At 45.3% G+C, this 15585-nt stretch overlaps 1 protein-coding gene across 1 annotated transcript in view; it reads left to right on the forward strand.

Moving 5' to 3' along the window:
• The window catches only part of HSD17B4 (hydroxysteroid 17-beta dehydrogenase 4), a 566121-nt gene that overhangs the window by 255806 nt on the left and 294730 nt on the right, over positions 1–15585 (forward strand). Inside the window, exon 11 of the mRNA XM_063964187.1 lies at positions 3854–3982. Within this exon, the coding sequence (XP_063820257.1) occupies positions 3854–3982 (129 nt within the window). The remainder of the gene's footprint in view (positions 1–3853; positions 3983–15585) is intronic.

A 15585-nucleotide genomic window follows, 5' to 3' on the forward strand; every position in this document is an offset into this window, starting at 1 on the left:
TCCTTGTGGGGCCAGACTGGCTAAGGAGAATTTGGTACCCGGATCTTCGGGCATTACTAGTCGACGATCCTTGGCCTCTTCCTCTTCGCAAGGACCTGCTGCAGCAGGGGCCGTTCGTCTATCACGACTTATAGCGGCTACGTTTGATGGCATGGCGGTTGAACGCCAGGTTTTAGCCTGGAAGGGTATTCCCAGTGAAGTCATACCTACCCTTATCTTGGCTAGGAAGGGTGTGACGTCGAAGCACTATCACCGTATTTGGAGGAAATATATTTCCTGGTGCGAGTCCAAGAAGGCTCCGGTGGAGAAATTTGACCTTGGACGTTTCCTCCATTTTCTACAAAATGGAGTGGATGCAGGCCTTAAATTAGGCTCCATAAAAGTGCAGATTTCTGCTTTGTCAATTTTCTTTCAGGAACAATTGGCCTCACTTCCTGAGGTGCAGACGTTTGTAAAAGGGGTGTTGCACATACACCCTCCTTTTGTGCCCCCTGTGGCACCTTGGGACCTTAACGTGGTGTTAACGTTCCTGCATTCACATTGGTTTGAACCTTTACGTAAGGTGGAGTTGAAATTCCTCACTTGGAAAGTTGTCATTTTGTTGGCATTGGCATCCGCAAGGCGGGTGTCAGAGTTGGTGGCCTTGTCTCACAAGAGCCCTTATTTGGTCTTCCATGAAGATAGAGCAGAATTGAGGACTCGGCAACAATTTCTGCCGAAGGTGGTTTCCTCTTTTCATATCAACCAACCTATTGTTTTGCCAGTGGCTACTGGCTCTTTGGCTGAGTGAAAGTCTCTGGATGTGGTCAGAGCTTTGAAAATTTATGTCGCCAGAACGGCTCAGATTAGGAAAACAGAGGCTCTGTTTGTCCTGTATGCTCCCAATAAGATTGGGTGTCCTGCTTCTAAGCAGACTATTGCCCACTGGATCTGTAACACGATTCAGCAGGCTCATTCTACGAAAGGATTGCCGTTACCGAAATCAGTAAAGGCCCACTCCACTAGGAAAGTGGGCTCGTCCTGGGCTGCTGCCCAGGGTGTCTTGGCATTACAGCTTTGCCGAGCTGCTACTTGGTTGGGGTCAAACACGTTTGCTAAGTTTTACAAGCTTAATACCTTGGCCGATGACCTAAAGTTTGGTCAATCGGTGCTGCAGAGTCATCCGCACTCTCCCGCCCGTTCTAGAGCTTTGGTATAACCCCTTGGTTCTTTTGGTGTCCCTAGCATCCTCTAGGACGTATGAGAAAATAGGATTTTAATACCTACCGGTAAATCCTTTTCTCTTAGTCCGTAGAGGATGCTGGGCGCCCGTCCCAGTGCGTACTGTATCTGCGGTTTAGCTGAGGTTGCACACAGGTTGTGTTTTTCAGTATTTTCAGCGTGTTGCTGAATTTTGTTCAGGTCTGTTGACATGTATTCAGTTGAATGCCATGTTGGACGGCATACTTATGGCGTGAGCTTGTATGATGCTCACCTTGGTTTAATTGTTAATTCCTTTCCTCGAAATGTCCGTCTCCCTGGGCACAGTTCCAAATTGAGTCTGGGGAGGGATATATAGGGAGGAGCCAGGCCACGCCCCTTAAAAGTCTTTAAAGTGCCCATGTCTCCTGCGGATCCCGTCTATACCCCTTGGTTCTTTTGGTGTCCCCAGCATCCTCTACGGACTAAGAGAAAAGGATTTACCGGTAGGTATTAAAATCCTATTTTTTTCTGCTAGTGGTGGATGGAGAGTTTAGAATTGCAGCACTCCTATTATCAAGAGTTTTAAATTGACAACGGCTACTGTATCATCCAATCAATGCTCTTTATACCAGAGAGCCTAGAGATGTTGGGTTTTCATCCTCCAACCACACGCCATATCTTCTGCAGCCCTATCAAATTCAGCAACCTTTGTAATGTGAGGATGACAAATTTCTTTATAATAATGAAATAAATCAAACCTCTGCTACAGATCTTTTATAGTCCCCTTCTTCTGTGTTAATCACAGTTACTCACATATCTTTCTCTGAGCCATGGAAATAGTACAGAAATCACAATTATTGACAGTCACTTGAGCCTTTGTCTGAAACTGGAATTATTGGGAGATATGCCAGTGTTCTGTTCCAATGCCCTTGTCATGCAAATGTGCCATAGCACGCTGTACATATAATGTCAGCCTCAGCCTGTTATTTATTAGTGAGTAATTTATTTTCTTCCACTGATCCATTGTATCCATGGACCGCCTTGCTTTCTGCTTCTACTTATTGGTAATCTTTGTGCATCATCATCCCCTATATATTTTGCTTTTATAAGACCCTGCCCCTGGTTGCCTCATTTAATAACTGCACTGAATGCTCATGATCAGGCTACTTTACATGGAGGGCCCTCTGAAATGGTGGGTACAAATGAAGTTTACTGTAGGTCTCTTTTATATAAGAGTCATACAGTACTGCTGCTTCTGCCCGGACAGATTGCGTCACTGATGCCTCAGCAGTTCCCCTTTGCAGCAATATAGAATGATATCCCCTTTTGATGTCACCAACTGCACTGTTTGACAGTGTTTTAAAAGCGAATGATCCCTAAAAAGGGCAATTTACACTATATTAGCCATGATGCACTGACCAGACATAAAATGCACGTAGTAACCAAAGGATCAATGAATGTGGATTTTCTTGCTTAAAGGGGTCTATTTACTAAGCCTTGGATGGAGATATCAGCCAATCGGCTTCTAACTGCCGTGTCACTGGCTAGGTTTGAAAAATTACATTTAGGAGCCGATTGGCTGGAACTTTGGGGGATTATTCCGAGTTGATCGCTCACTAGCAACTTTTTGCAGCGCTGCGATCAGATAGTCGCCGCCTATGGGGGAATGTATTTTAGCTTTGTAAGTGTGCGAACGCTTTTGCACCCGACGGCACAAAAAGTTTTTTGCAGTTTTTGAGTAGCTCTGGACTTACTCAGCCGCTGCGATCACTTCAGTCTTTTTGGTCCCGGCAAACGCTTGGACACACCTGTGTTTTTCCAAACACTCCCAGAAAACGGTCAGTTGACACCCACAAACGCCCTCTTTCTGTCAATCATCTTGTGATCAGCTGTGCGAATGGATTCTTCCTTAAATCCATCGCCCAGCACCGATCCTCTTTGTACCTGTACGACGTGCCTGCGCAATGCGGTGCATACGCATGCGCAGTTTTGCAGAGATTTAACCTGATCGCAGCGCTGCAAAAAGTTGCTAGCGAGCGATCAACTCTGAATGACCTACTTTATCTCCATCCAAGGCTTAGTAAATAGACCCCTTAGTCACAAGATAAACCTCTATATACAGCAATAACAGATATATTTTAAATTATTTTTGACATTATATGTTTTCAATTTTAATTAACTTTATACTGTATATTAATACGCATCTTCAGATCTGTGTTTCTTATAAAGCAGGATGCTTTGGAACTAACCTGAGATAGTATGACAGTTTTGTCTTCTGTGAACATTCAGACTTCCGATAACACAGACTGAACCCTAGCCTTGTTTTCATCCGCCTCAGTACCCTTCCATTTTGATAGTCTTTGAGGGCCAGCATTAAATGTAATTTTATCTTTTTGGAGACAGGTTTTCTACTTTGACAAAACAGAATGAAAACCTTCTGTGAGTTTAAGTTTTGTACTGAAAGGTCTTCTTCCTCCATCCTTTGTGGTGGAGGGACATGGTGAGACCTTTATAAAGCTCTCTGCAAACAAGGTGCAGTCCATTTTAGATGGTTTTTGAAAATCCTTTTAAAAGTGTCCTTAAAAAGTAAGTTCATTTCGTATATCTTAATACTAGTTGCTATCACCTTGAGGCTCCTGATCAATATTTTCTATTACTTTCCTCTAATTAGTACGTTGGGAAAGAACTCTCGGCGCCATTATCAGGCAGAAAAATCGCCCAATGACACCAGAGGCTGTGCGTGATGAGTGGGCAAAGATCTGTGATTTTGATAATGCCACTAAGCCACAAACAATTCAAGGTAACTGTATAAATCAGGCCCTAATATATTGTGTAGGCCAATGCTAACTTTATTTTTGCTGTCCATGTTTTGTAAGTGAATATATAAAAGAGTTCTAATTACTCGAATGGTGTGTACACACGGTGCGTATATGCACTGAACTTTTCTTACGATTTTGACTATATAGTCAAAATTGTAAGGACAGTTAGTGCATATTGCACCGCGTGTACACAGCTTGCAGGATCGGCATCGCAAGCAAAAATAGACTGTGCAGGCAAGTCCGTTTTGACTATCTCGTGTAAAAGATAGTCAAAATTGTCACTTAGCCAAAATCTGTATCGCAAGCACAGTCATCTTTGCTTGCGATACCGACCACAGTCCATGTCGCATAGTGAGAATCGGGCATAGCCCGAATCTCGCCGCGTGTATGGATCTTAAGCCTTCTGGCTAATCTGTAGCTTTCCATTGTTCACAATTTTTTTTTTTTTTTTTTTGTGTAGTTATGAGAATAACAAAAACTTTTAATCTACAATTTGCAATTTATTTATTTTTTCAACTTTCTGTTTTTGGTATGTCGGAGTTTTATCAATGAACATTTGATTGTGCAAAGCTTATATGAAGTACAAAATAAGAAAACATTGAAGGCACTTACTTCAGATCATAAATAGGTGTTGTCATTTTTTGTTTTTGCAGTATATGTTTTAGAACCAAATTAAATTGTAAACATACAGTTTAATTAAAAAGGCAGACTCAAAAAATAAGCATAGATCAAATAACACACTGCACCTTTGCACACAGCAGCTATGCTAATGCAGCCATAGGCGTCTGGTGTAAAAAGATGCCTCCTGTGTGCATGTGTGAGCCACTGCCGCATCTGAAGACGCCTGCCTACAAACAGCCACAGCCTGCTAATCAGGCTGCAGCTGTCCTGGCACTGCGAGCGTGAGCGCAGGAATTGATCCGTACACGCGCAGCACTATGTGATTAGTACATAGATCATTGGGTTTACGTACTAATATGAACTAGGTCCATAGACAGGGGAACAAAGGCAGACAGGACCGGGATAACAGGGACAAAGGGGTCGGAAGGAGAGGTACAAGTACCTCTGCCAAAGATTATCAGTACGACAGCCAGGCAGAAACTTACAGTTAGACCACAAAACAAAAGACAAATCAGCACTATTACCTTTCAATACTGTATGTAGACCTCAAAAAAATAATGGGCTTAAAAAAACAAAGCAATATAACCCCATGAAGTCCCCAGATTAAAAATAATTTAATAAATTATTAAATTTGCACTTTGACTCTTTTGGAATCCTCCCCCATAGTAGTGTGTATGGCAGTGGTTCCCAAACTTTTTTGAATCACGGCACCCCTAGGCCAAAAATTTTAAAGGTTAAATTTAGAAAGAAATGTTAAATAAAGTAAATTGTGTTTATATGTCATCCTTATATTCAGTTGTGTAATGAGGGGCAAGATTTTCTTGTCCATATATTTTATGATTGGCAGCCACCAACACTGGTTTTGCCTATTACACTGACCATAAATAATTTGTATTGGTCCTGGACCACCAATCCAAGGCACCCCTGCAAGTGTCCTGAGACACCCCAGGGTGCCATGGCACACAGTTTGAGAACCACTTGTGTATAGCAATTACCTGTTTTGAAACCCAGCCATCTTCAGTGCAATGTGTCCTCTCTATTGGAGTAATACTGGTATAATGGTATTGTTTAAACTTCTTTGTGTGAAGTGTTTATGACAGATGAAAAATAACACATACTTATTTCTTTTCTCTGGCCTGATCATATCTTTGTAAAATGGGTAATTATCCCAACAAATACAGCTGTTGCCATGTAATAGTAATGAATGAGGCAGTAGGTGAACCAGAAGAAAATGTGGTGCGAGTAGAGCTAATTTCCTACAAAACACATTTGCACAGGTTACTGTAAACAGAAAACCATGGAGGGAATGGAATAGAGTGCGAGAACCAGGAAGTGCAGCAAAACAACCTTGTTTGGCGTGTAATCAGATTGGTGCTCTACAAATATGTGCGAACTCAGACAAAGGGGTGAATGTATTATAGCGTCATGCATCATGCCGCTATAACACTTCCTGCTTTGCTTCATTACCAAGGCAAAGCAGAAAGGGACATCAGCAAGATGTATTAACATCTTGTCTGCCGCAGTGCGCTTCCCCCTCCAGTTTTGTCCTCCGAGCACACAGCACATCAGCTTAGTGCTGATGCCTGGCCGGCTCCTCTGCGCACACGAGGGATCTCTCTACTCATGCGAGATCCCCAGCGCAGCCCGGAATAGGCACCCGCCACAGCCAGGAACAACTTTGTCCCTGCTGTGATGAATGGGCATCGCCACCATGCAGCTGTCGAAATCGACAGCTGCAGGTGTCAGAACTGTCAGCGATGCTGATCGTTCACACATTGCCCGCGCATATCTTCCTGCTTAGCAGCGCCGATATAGACAGGGTCGCATAGCGCCCCTGTCACTGAGCCGGCACCGCTGCCATCATGCGTGGAGGGGGAAGCGGTATAGCGCACATAACGTACAGACGTGCTTATTTCATACGATGGAGCTATGGTATGTACTGATATGCTGTAACCCCATCAAGTCACACAATTGGATGCTTTTGGCTCCTACACTGTGTAGTAAACCAATGATAGCCAGAAGTGCATTAGTTGCTGTGTATAGCAGCACATCAACCGTAGGCAATTTGTCAGACTACTGTAGTTCTCTTAAAATAAGACTGCTAAAAAAAATGTATAAAAAGAATGAAGGTCAAATAGATAAAACAGGTCAATGACTGCGTTATGAAAAAAAAGGAAAAAGTAATACTAAAGGCAAGCAAGTGTTTGCACATTTTAATGTTTCCTTCAGCTGGGCCCAAGGTAGTAACGTGTCCGCTGCGTCCTTGACACATGTTGCTGTAGAACAATCTGATAGTAATGTTATTAAAAGAGAACATGGTGTAGAAAAGGAAGATTCACTGCCACATCTTGGCACCACAAAATGCGTGGAAGTCCATGAGAGTACAAACGAGCTATAAAAAATGCATTGTAAGATCTTTCTCATCCCAGTGGCTTAGTTGAAAATGTATTATCTGCTCTTCCTTTGGTGAAAAATAAGATTTAAATCTCTTTCAAATAGTTCCTCATGTATCCCCAGGGAGAGATTTCACATCCTGACATTTAAGGCATAAACAGTGCAGTGAATGGTTAAGGAGTTCTCGGACACCGTGGCTTTTATTCATTCTTCTAGTATGAAAATATTTTTGATAATGGTACTGTATAATATTATTTTAAAATTTAAATGCGAACATAAATCCCACTGACATGTAGGCAAGTTTATTTTTGTTATCATATGCTTCCTTTTGTTTCTGTGACAGCCCTTACAATGTGTCAGCTGCCCTTCTAGATGTGTACAGTCAGGTGGCTTATGACCACCCCCTATGCTGGTATACAAAGGTGTAGCATTTCAAGGAAAAATATATAGCAAGCCATCACATACTGTAAGAGGCCAGAATATACGAAATACTTAACAAAATTATTGGGCTGTGTTGAAATAATATATCACGCCCAATCTCCTTTCTAAAGTGATTCCTGTTATTGTGCATATTGCACCCATAGTAATCGGGTTTAGCTGCGTAACGGTTTGGGTGCCCTCTTGGGGGTAGCGAGCTGAAATAATTATAAAACGCCCATCAGCAGAAACAGAATGGGTGTGGAGGGGGGTGAAAAGAATTGTATACCGACCATTGTATATTACATGCGGCATTGCTGTAGTCAGGGACTCCGTATGCAAATGATCTGGTAGATATAGCATTAATCGGAATCAGAATTTTAGTGGCCAGGTACACCTGCGTGTACCCGTAATTTGTCTCTGGTCAACTGCACGCCAGAAAACATACATACAACAACATCATACATTAACATTCGCAATGCATAAAATAATACATAAAACTGACACCAAAAACTTAAAACCAGACCCTCTTATAGCTAGAAACTAATGCAGAGCTAGATAAACTCTTTTTCTCTGACGTCCTAGTGGATGCTGGGAACTCCGTAAGGACCATGGGGAATAGCGGCTCCGCAGTAGACTGGGCACAACTAAAGAAAGCTTTAGGACTACCTGGTGTGCACTGGCTCCTCCCTCTATGACCCTCCTCCAGACCTCAGTTAGAATTTTGTGCCCGGCCGAGCTGGATGCACACTAGGGGCTCTCCTGAGCTCTTAGAAAAGAAAGTTATATTTAGGTTTTTTATTTTCAGTGAGATCTGCTGGCAACAAGCTCACTGCTACGAGGGACTTAGGGGAGAGAAGCGGACCTACCTGCTTGCAGCTAGCTTGGGCTTCTTAGGCTACTGGACACCATTAGTTCCAGAGGGATCGAACACAGGCCCAGCCTCGGTCGTCCGGTCCCGGAGCCGCGCCGCCGTCCCCCTTGCAAAGCCAGAAGCAAGAAGAGGTTACTGAAAATCGGCGGCAGAAGACTTCGGTCTTCATTAAGGTAGCGCACAGCACTGCAGCTGTGCGCCATTGCTCCCCATGCACACCACACACTCCGGTCACTGATGGGTGCAGGGCGCTGGGGGGGGGGCTGGGCTGCAATAAGAGTACCTTACTGGCAAAATAACACATAATGTAGTCATTAAGACTATATATGTGTAAAATCCCCTGCCATCTATTCCATAAAAAAGCGGGAGAAGTCCGCCGGAAAAGGGGCGTGGCTATCTCCCTCAGCACACTGGCGCCATTTTCCCTCACAGCTCCGCTGGAAGGACGCTCCCCAGGCTCTCCCCTGCAGTTTCCAGACTACATAGGGTAAAAAAGAGAGGGGGGGCACTAAATTTAGGCGCAATCTGTGTAATATCAGCAGCTGTAGGGGAAAAATCACTGTGGGTAGTGTGAATCCCTATATATATAGCGCTCTGGTGTGTGCTGGCATACTCTCTCTCTGTCTCCCCAAAGGACTTTGTGGGGTCCTGTCCTCAGTCAGAGCATTCCCTGTGTGTGTGCGGTGTGTCGGTACGGCTGTGTCGACATGTTTGATGAGGAGGCTTATGTGGAGGCGGAGCAGGTGCCGATAAATGTGATGTCACCCTCTGCGGGGCCGACACCTGAGTGGATGGTTATGTGGAAGGAATTACGCGACAGTGTCAACTCCTTACATAAAAGGTTTGACGACATATCAGATATGGGACAGCCGGCTTCTCAGCCCGCGCCTGCCCAGACGTCTCAAAAGCCATCAGGGGCTCTAAAACGCCCGCTACCTCAGATGGCAGACACAGATGTCGACACGGATACCGACTCCAGTGTCGACGATGATGAGACTAGTGTACATTCCAATAGAGCCAACCGTTACATGATTACGGCAATGAAAAATGTGTTGCATATTTCTGATATTACCCCAGGTACCACAAAAAAGGGTATTATGTTTGGGGAGAAAAAACTACCAGTGGTTTTTCCCCCTTCTGATGAATTAAATGAAGTGTGTGAAGAAGCGTGGGCTTCCCCCGATAAGAAACTGGTAATTTCTAAAAAGTTACTAATGGCGTACCCTTTCCCGCCAGAGGATAGGTCACATTGGGAGACATCCCCGAGGGTGGATAAAGCGCTCACACGCTTGTCAAAGAAGGTGGCACTACCGTCTCCGGACACGGCCGCCTTAAAGGAACCTGCAGATAGAAAGTAGGAGGCTATCCTGACGTCTGTATATACACACTCAGGCATTATACTGAGACCAGCTATTGCTTCTGCATGGATGTGCAGTGCTGCAGCTGCGTGATCAGATTCCCTGTCAGAAAACATTGATACCTTAGACAGGGACTCTATATTGCTAATCGTAGAGCACATTAAAGACGCAGTCTTATACATGAGATATGCACAGAGGGATATTTGCCGGCTGGCATCTAAAATAAACGCAATGTCCATTTCTGCCAGGAGAGGATTGTGGACTCGGCAGTGGACAGGTGATGCTGATTCTAAAAGGCACATGGAAGTTTTGCCTTACAAGGGTGAGGAGTTGTTTGGGGATGGTCTCTCGGACCTCGTTTCCACAGCTACAGCTGGAAAATCAGCATTTTTACCCCATGTTCCCTCACAGCCAAAGAAAGCACCGTATTATCAGGTACAGTCCTTTCGGCCCCAGAAAGGTAAGCGGGTTAAAGGCGCGTCCTTTCTGCCCAGAGGCAGAGGTAGGGGGAAAAAGCTGCAGCATACAGCCAGTTCCCAGGAACAAAAGTCCTCCCCCGCTTCCTCTAAGTCCACCGCATGACGCTGGGGCTCCACAGGCGGAGCCAGGTACGGTGGGGGCCCGTCTCAAGAACTTCAGCGACCAGTGGGCTCGCTCACGGGTGGATCCCTGGATTCTACAGGTAGTATCTCAGGGGTACAATCTGGAATTCGATACGTCTCCCCCTCGCCGTAACCTCAAATCTGCCTTGCCGACGGCTCCCTCGGACACGGAGGCAGTGCTGGAGGCAATTCACAACCTGTATTCGCAGCAGGTGATAGTCAAGGTAACCCTCCTTCAACAGGGACGGGGTTACTATTCCACAATGTTTGTGGTACCGAAACCGGACGGTTCGGTGAGACCCATCTTAAATTTGAAATCCTTGAACACTTATATACGAAGGTTCAAGTTCAAAATGGAATCGCTCAGGGCGGTTATTGCAAGCCTGGACGAAGGGGATTTCATGGTATCACTGGACATCAAGGATGCTTACCTGCATGTCCCCATTTACCCCCCTCACCAGGAGTACCTCAGATTTGTGGTACAGGACTGTCATTACCAATTCCAGACGTTGCCGTTTGGTCTGTCCACGGCACTGAGGGTGTTTACCAAGGTAATGGCAGAGATGATGATACTCCTTCGAAAAAAGGGAGTTATAGTTATCCCGTACTTGGACGATCTCCTTATAAAGGCGAGGTCCAGGGAACAGTTGTTGATCGGTGTAGCACTAGCTCGGGAAGTGCTACAACAGCACGGCTGGATCCTGAATATTCCAAAGTCGCAGCTGGTTCCTACAACGTGTCTACTTTTCCTGGGGATGGTTCTGGACACACAACAGAAAAAAGTATTTCTCCCGGAGGAGAAGGCCAAGGAGTTGTCATCTCTAGTCAGAGACCTCCTAAAGCCAAAACAGGTGTCGGTGCATCACTGCACGCTAGTCCTGGGAAAGATGGTGGCTTCTTACGAAGCAATTCCATTCGGAAGGTTCCATGCAAGGATCTTTCAGTGGGATCTGTTGGACAAGTGGTCCGGATCGCATCTTCAGATGCATCGGCTGATAACCCTGTCTCCAAGGACCAGGGTGTCGCTGTTGTGGTGGCTGCAGAGTGCTCATCTTCTAGAGAGCCACAGATTCGGCATACAGGACTGGGTCCTGGTGACCACGGATGCCAGCCTTCGAGGTTGGGGGGCAGTCACACAGGGAAGAAACTTCCAAGGACTATGGACAAGTCAGGAGACTTCCCTACACATAAATATTCTGGAACTAAGGGCCATTTACAATGCCCTAAGTCAGGCAAGACCCCTGCTTCAACACCAGCCAGTGCTGATCCAGTCAGACAACATCACGGCGGTCGCCCATGTAAACCGTCAGGGCGGCACAAGAAGCAGGATGGCGATGGCAGAAGCCACAAGGATTCTCCGATGGGCGGAAAATCATGTGTTAGCACTGTCAGCAGTGTTCATTCCTGGAGTGGACAACTGGGAAGCAGACTTTCTCAGCAGACACGACCTCCACCCGGGAGAGTGGGGACTTCATCCAGAAGTCTTCCAAATGGTTGTACGCCGGTGGGAAAGGCCACAGGTGGACATGATGGCGTCCTGCCTCAACAAAAAGCTAAAAAGATATTGCGCCAGGTCAAGGGACCCTCAGGCGATAGCTGTGGACGCTCTGGTAACACCGTGGGTGTACCAGTCGGTGTATGTGTTCCCTCCTCTTCCTCTCATACCCAAGGTACTGAGAATAATAAGAAGGAGAGGAGTAAGAACTATACTCATTGTTCCGGATTGGCCAAGAAGAGCTTGGTACCCAGAACTTCAAGAAATGATCTCAGAGGACCCATGGCCTCTGCCGCTCAGACAGGACCTGCTGCAGCAGGGGCCCTGTCTGTTCCAAGACTTACCGCGGCTGCGTTTGACGGCATGGCGGTTGAACGCCGGATCCTGAAGGAAAAGGGCATTCTGGAGGAAGTTATCCCTACGCTAATTAAAGCTAGGAAAGAAGTGACCGCAAACCATTATCACCGCATATGGCGGAAATATGTTGCGTGGTGTAAGGCCAGGAAGGCCCCAACGGAGGAATTTCAGCTAGGTCGATTTCTGCACTTCCTACAGTCAGGGGTGACTATGGGCCTAAAATTGGGTTCCATTAAGGTCCAGATTTCGGCTCTATCGATTTTCTTCCAAAAAGAACTTGCTTCACTACCTGAAGTTCAGACATTTGTTAAGGGAGTGCTGCATATTCAGCCCCCTTTTGTGCCCCCAGTGGCACCTTGGGATCTCAACGTGGTGTTGGATTTCCTAAAGTCGCATTGGTTTGAACCACTTAAAACCGTGGAACTAAAATATCTCACGTGGAAAGTGGTCATGCTGTTGGCCTTGGCTTCGGCCAGGCGTGTGTCAGAATTGGCGGCTTTGTCTTGTAAAAGCCCTTATCTGATTTTCCATATGGATAGGGCGGAATTGAGGACTCGTCCCCAATTTCTCCCAAAGGTGGTTTCAGCGTTTCATTTGAACCAGCCTATTGTGGTGCCTGCGGCTACTCGTGACTTGGAGGACTCCAAGTTGCTGGACGTAGTCCGGGCCCTAAAAATCTATGTTTCCAGGACAGCTGGAGTCAGAAAGACTGACTCGCTATTTATCCTGCATGCGCCCAACAAGTTGGGTGCACCTGCTTCAAAGCAGACTATTGCTCGCTGGATCTGTAGCACGATTCAACTTGCACATTCTGCGGCTGGATTGCCGCATCCTAAATCTGTGAAAGCCCATTCCACGAGGAAGGTGGGCTCTTCTTGGGCGGCTGCCCGAGGGGTCTCGGCTTTACAACTTTGCCGAGCAGCTACTTGGTCGGGGTCAAACACATTTGCTAAATTCTACAAGTTTGATACCCTGGCTGAGGAGGACCTTGAGTTCTCTCATTCGGTGCTGCAGAGTCATCCGCACTCTCCCGCCCGTTTGGGAGCTTTGGTATAATCCCCATGGTCCTTACGGAGTTCCCAGCATCCACTAGGACGTCAGAGAAAATAAGATTTTACTCACCGGTAAATCTATTTCTCGTAGTCCGTAGTGGATGCTGGGCTCCCGTCCAAAGTGTTGATTGCCTGCAATACTTGTATATAGTTATTGTTTAACTAAAGGGTTATTGTTGAGCCATCTGTTGAGAGGCTCAGTTCTATTTCATACTGTTAACTGGGTATAGTATCACGAGTTATACGGTGTGATTGGTGGGGCTGGTATGAGTCTTACCCGGGATTCAAAATCCTTCCTTATTGTGTCAGCTCTTCCGGGCACAGTATCCTAACTGAGGTCTGGAGGAGGGTCATAGAGGGAGGAGCCAGTGCACACCAGGTAGTCCTAAAGCTTTCTTTAGTTGTGCCCAGTCTCCTGCGGAGCCGCTATTCCCCATGGTCCTTACGGAGTTCCCAGCATCCACTACGGACTACGAGAAATAGATTTACCGGTGAGTAAAATCTTATTTTTCAAATGTTCTCGAAGCGAATCGCTTGCGGAAAAATACTATTCCAATTTCTAGTGGTTTTTACAGGCAGTGCTCTATAGGGATAGTACTTGATATACCGGTGGTCGGGATCCTGGTGTTAAGCGTACCGGTGCCGGAATCCTGACCGCCGCTATACCGACAACTAATCTCCCTCTTGGGGTGTCCATGACAACCCTGTAGAGAGAATAAATAGCGCGCCACTGTGCCCGCAGCAAGCCCGCAAGGGGCTCTTTTGCGTTCGCACCGCTGCCGGCATTCCGACGGTTGGGATCCCGGTGCCGGACTGCTGGGCGCCGGGATCTCAAGCGCTGGCCATTCATACTACACCCCTCTATAGCGCCTGCCTGATGGAAGCATTTGTAACAGGGAACAGCCAGGATGTGACTTATCCCTTATAATATTAGTTGTCTGCTTCTTCACCCTAGACAAATACAACTCCTGAACAGATCAGCCCCAATAATCCTTTCTGCTGTTCTCACAGCCCTTTGAAGCCTAAGCCTGTCATGTTCTGTAGCTGAACAAAACCAAACTATATCTGAAGAACACAATACAGACTCAATTATAGCAGAATAAAAGAGTTAACAACTCTAGGGGAAGATTTAACTTTTTCAGCTGACACAAAAAGTACAATCTCTGCTGAGACTTTTTAACTATGGCATCCGTATTAGGACCCCACTTAAGATCTTGTGCAATTGTGGACCCCAGAAACTTCAGTCAACCATAGACACAACATTGCCGTTGCTCACAAGTGGGGGCACAGAAACGGAGCCCCTTCTAAAATCCACAACCAACTCAACCGTTTTAAGAGGGTTTAGCTCCAAATTGTTCCTGCAGCACCACCGGGCCAACTGGTCCACCTCTCTTCTATATGCGGACTCATCCCCATCTTTAATCAGACCAATGACAGTGGTGTCATCTGCAAATTTAAAAAATGTCACGGATTGCTCCCCAGCCACACAATCATTGCTATACAAAGAGAAGAGCATAGGCGAGAGCACACACCCTTGAGGGGTGCTGATCCTATAAACATTCAAGGTAACCTTATGTACTTTTCACAGATTTGTTTCCTGTCCGTCAAAAAATTCACAATCCATTTGCAGTTAGATACCGGTTACTGGTAAAACATTAGAACTGGGCATCATTTAAGTATATTTGAATGAGTTGAAACTATTTTAATAACACTTGTTTTTCTAAGTTAAGTACATTTTATGCTACGATAGCTAGACTCTGGTTGCTGTGGACAACACTTCCACCTTTACTTTTTAGAAGTTTTAGAAAATGTGCACCTTACTTAGTATGATATCTAGCATACAGAACAATAGAAGTGTTGCTATAAAGTGGATCATACAGAATAACAGCACAATGAGTTGCTTCATCACCTTGAGGTTCATTTGTGCGCATACAGTATCTTCTATATACAGTTCCCTCAACTTAACAGGTGTTCCTGTGCTCCTATAGGGCAGATGTGCACAATAAGCGTCCCTACATGAAAAATTTGCAGTGGTGCTGCTCGCATGTTCTGATACAAACATCACACTCATCGTTCTGAATGAAATTGTCCCCTTTGAATAAATGAGATGTCTGCTCAGTGTATGCAACTGGCAATGTGGGCTTCACTATAGCAGCATCATAATAGTGCAGAACTGCTCCATCAAACTATATGAGGCATGTATATAGAAAGTAGAAAGAGGTATGTATACTGGCGCCGGCTGTAAGTCAAATAATGATATACATAATACAAATAGAAATATAAAATATATAACCACTATTTTATTTGAACAATCTTGACAGATGTTATTTATTAAAATGTTGTAGCAATTGCTAAGAATAGTAAATAAAAGATTAAGATTTATAAGGTACCACTGGTTATGTCCTTTAAGGTGA

The sequence above is a fragment of the Pseudophryne corroboree genome, chromosome 1 (assembly GCF_028390025.1).
Source record: "Pseudophryne corroboree isolate aPseCor3 chromosome 1, aPseCor3.hap2, whole genome shotgun sequence".
In the NCBI taxonomy this organism is placed as follows: Eukaryota; Metazoa; Chordata; class Amphibia; order Anura; family Myobatrachidae; genus Pseudophryne; species Pseudophryne corroboree.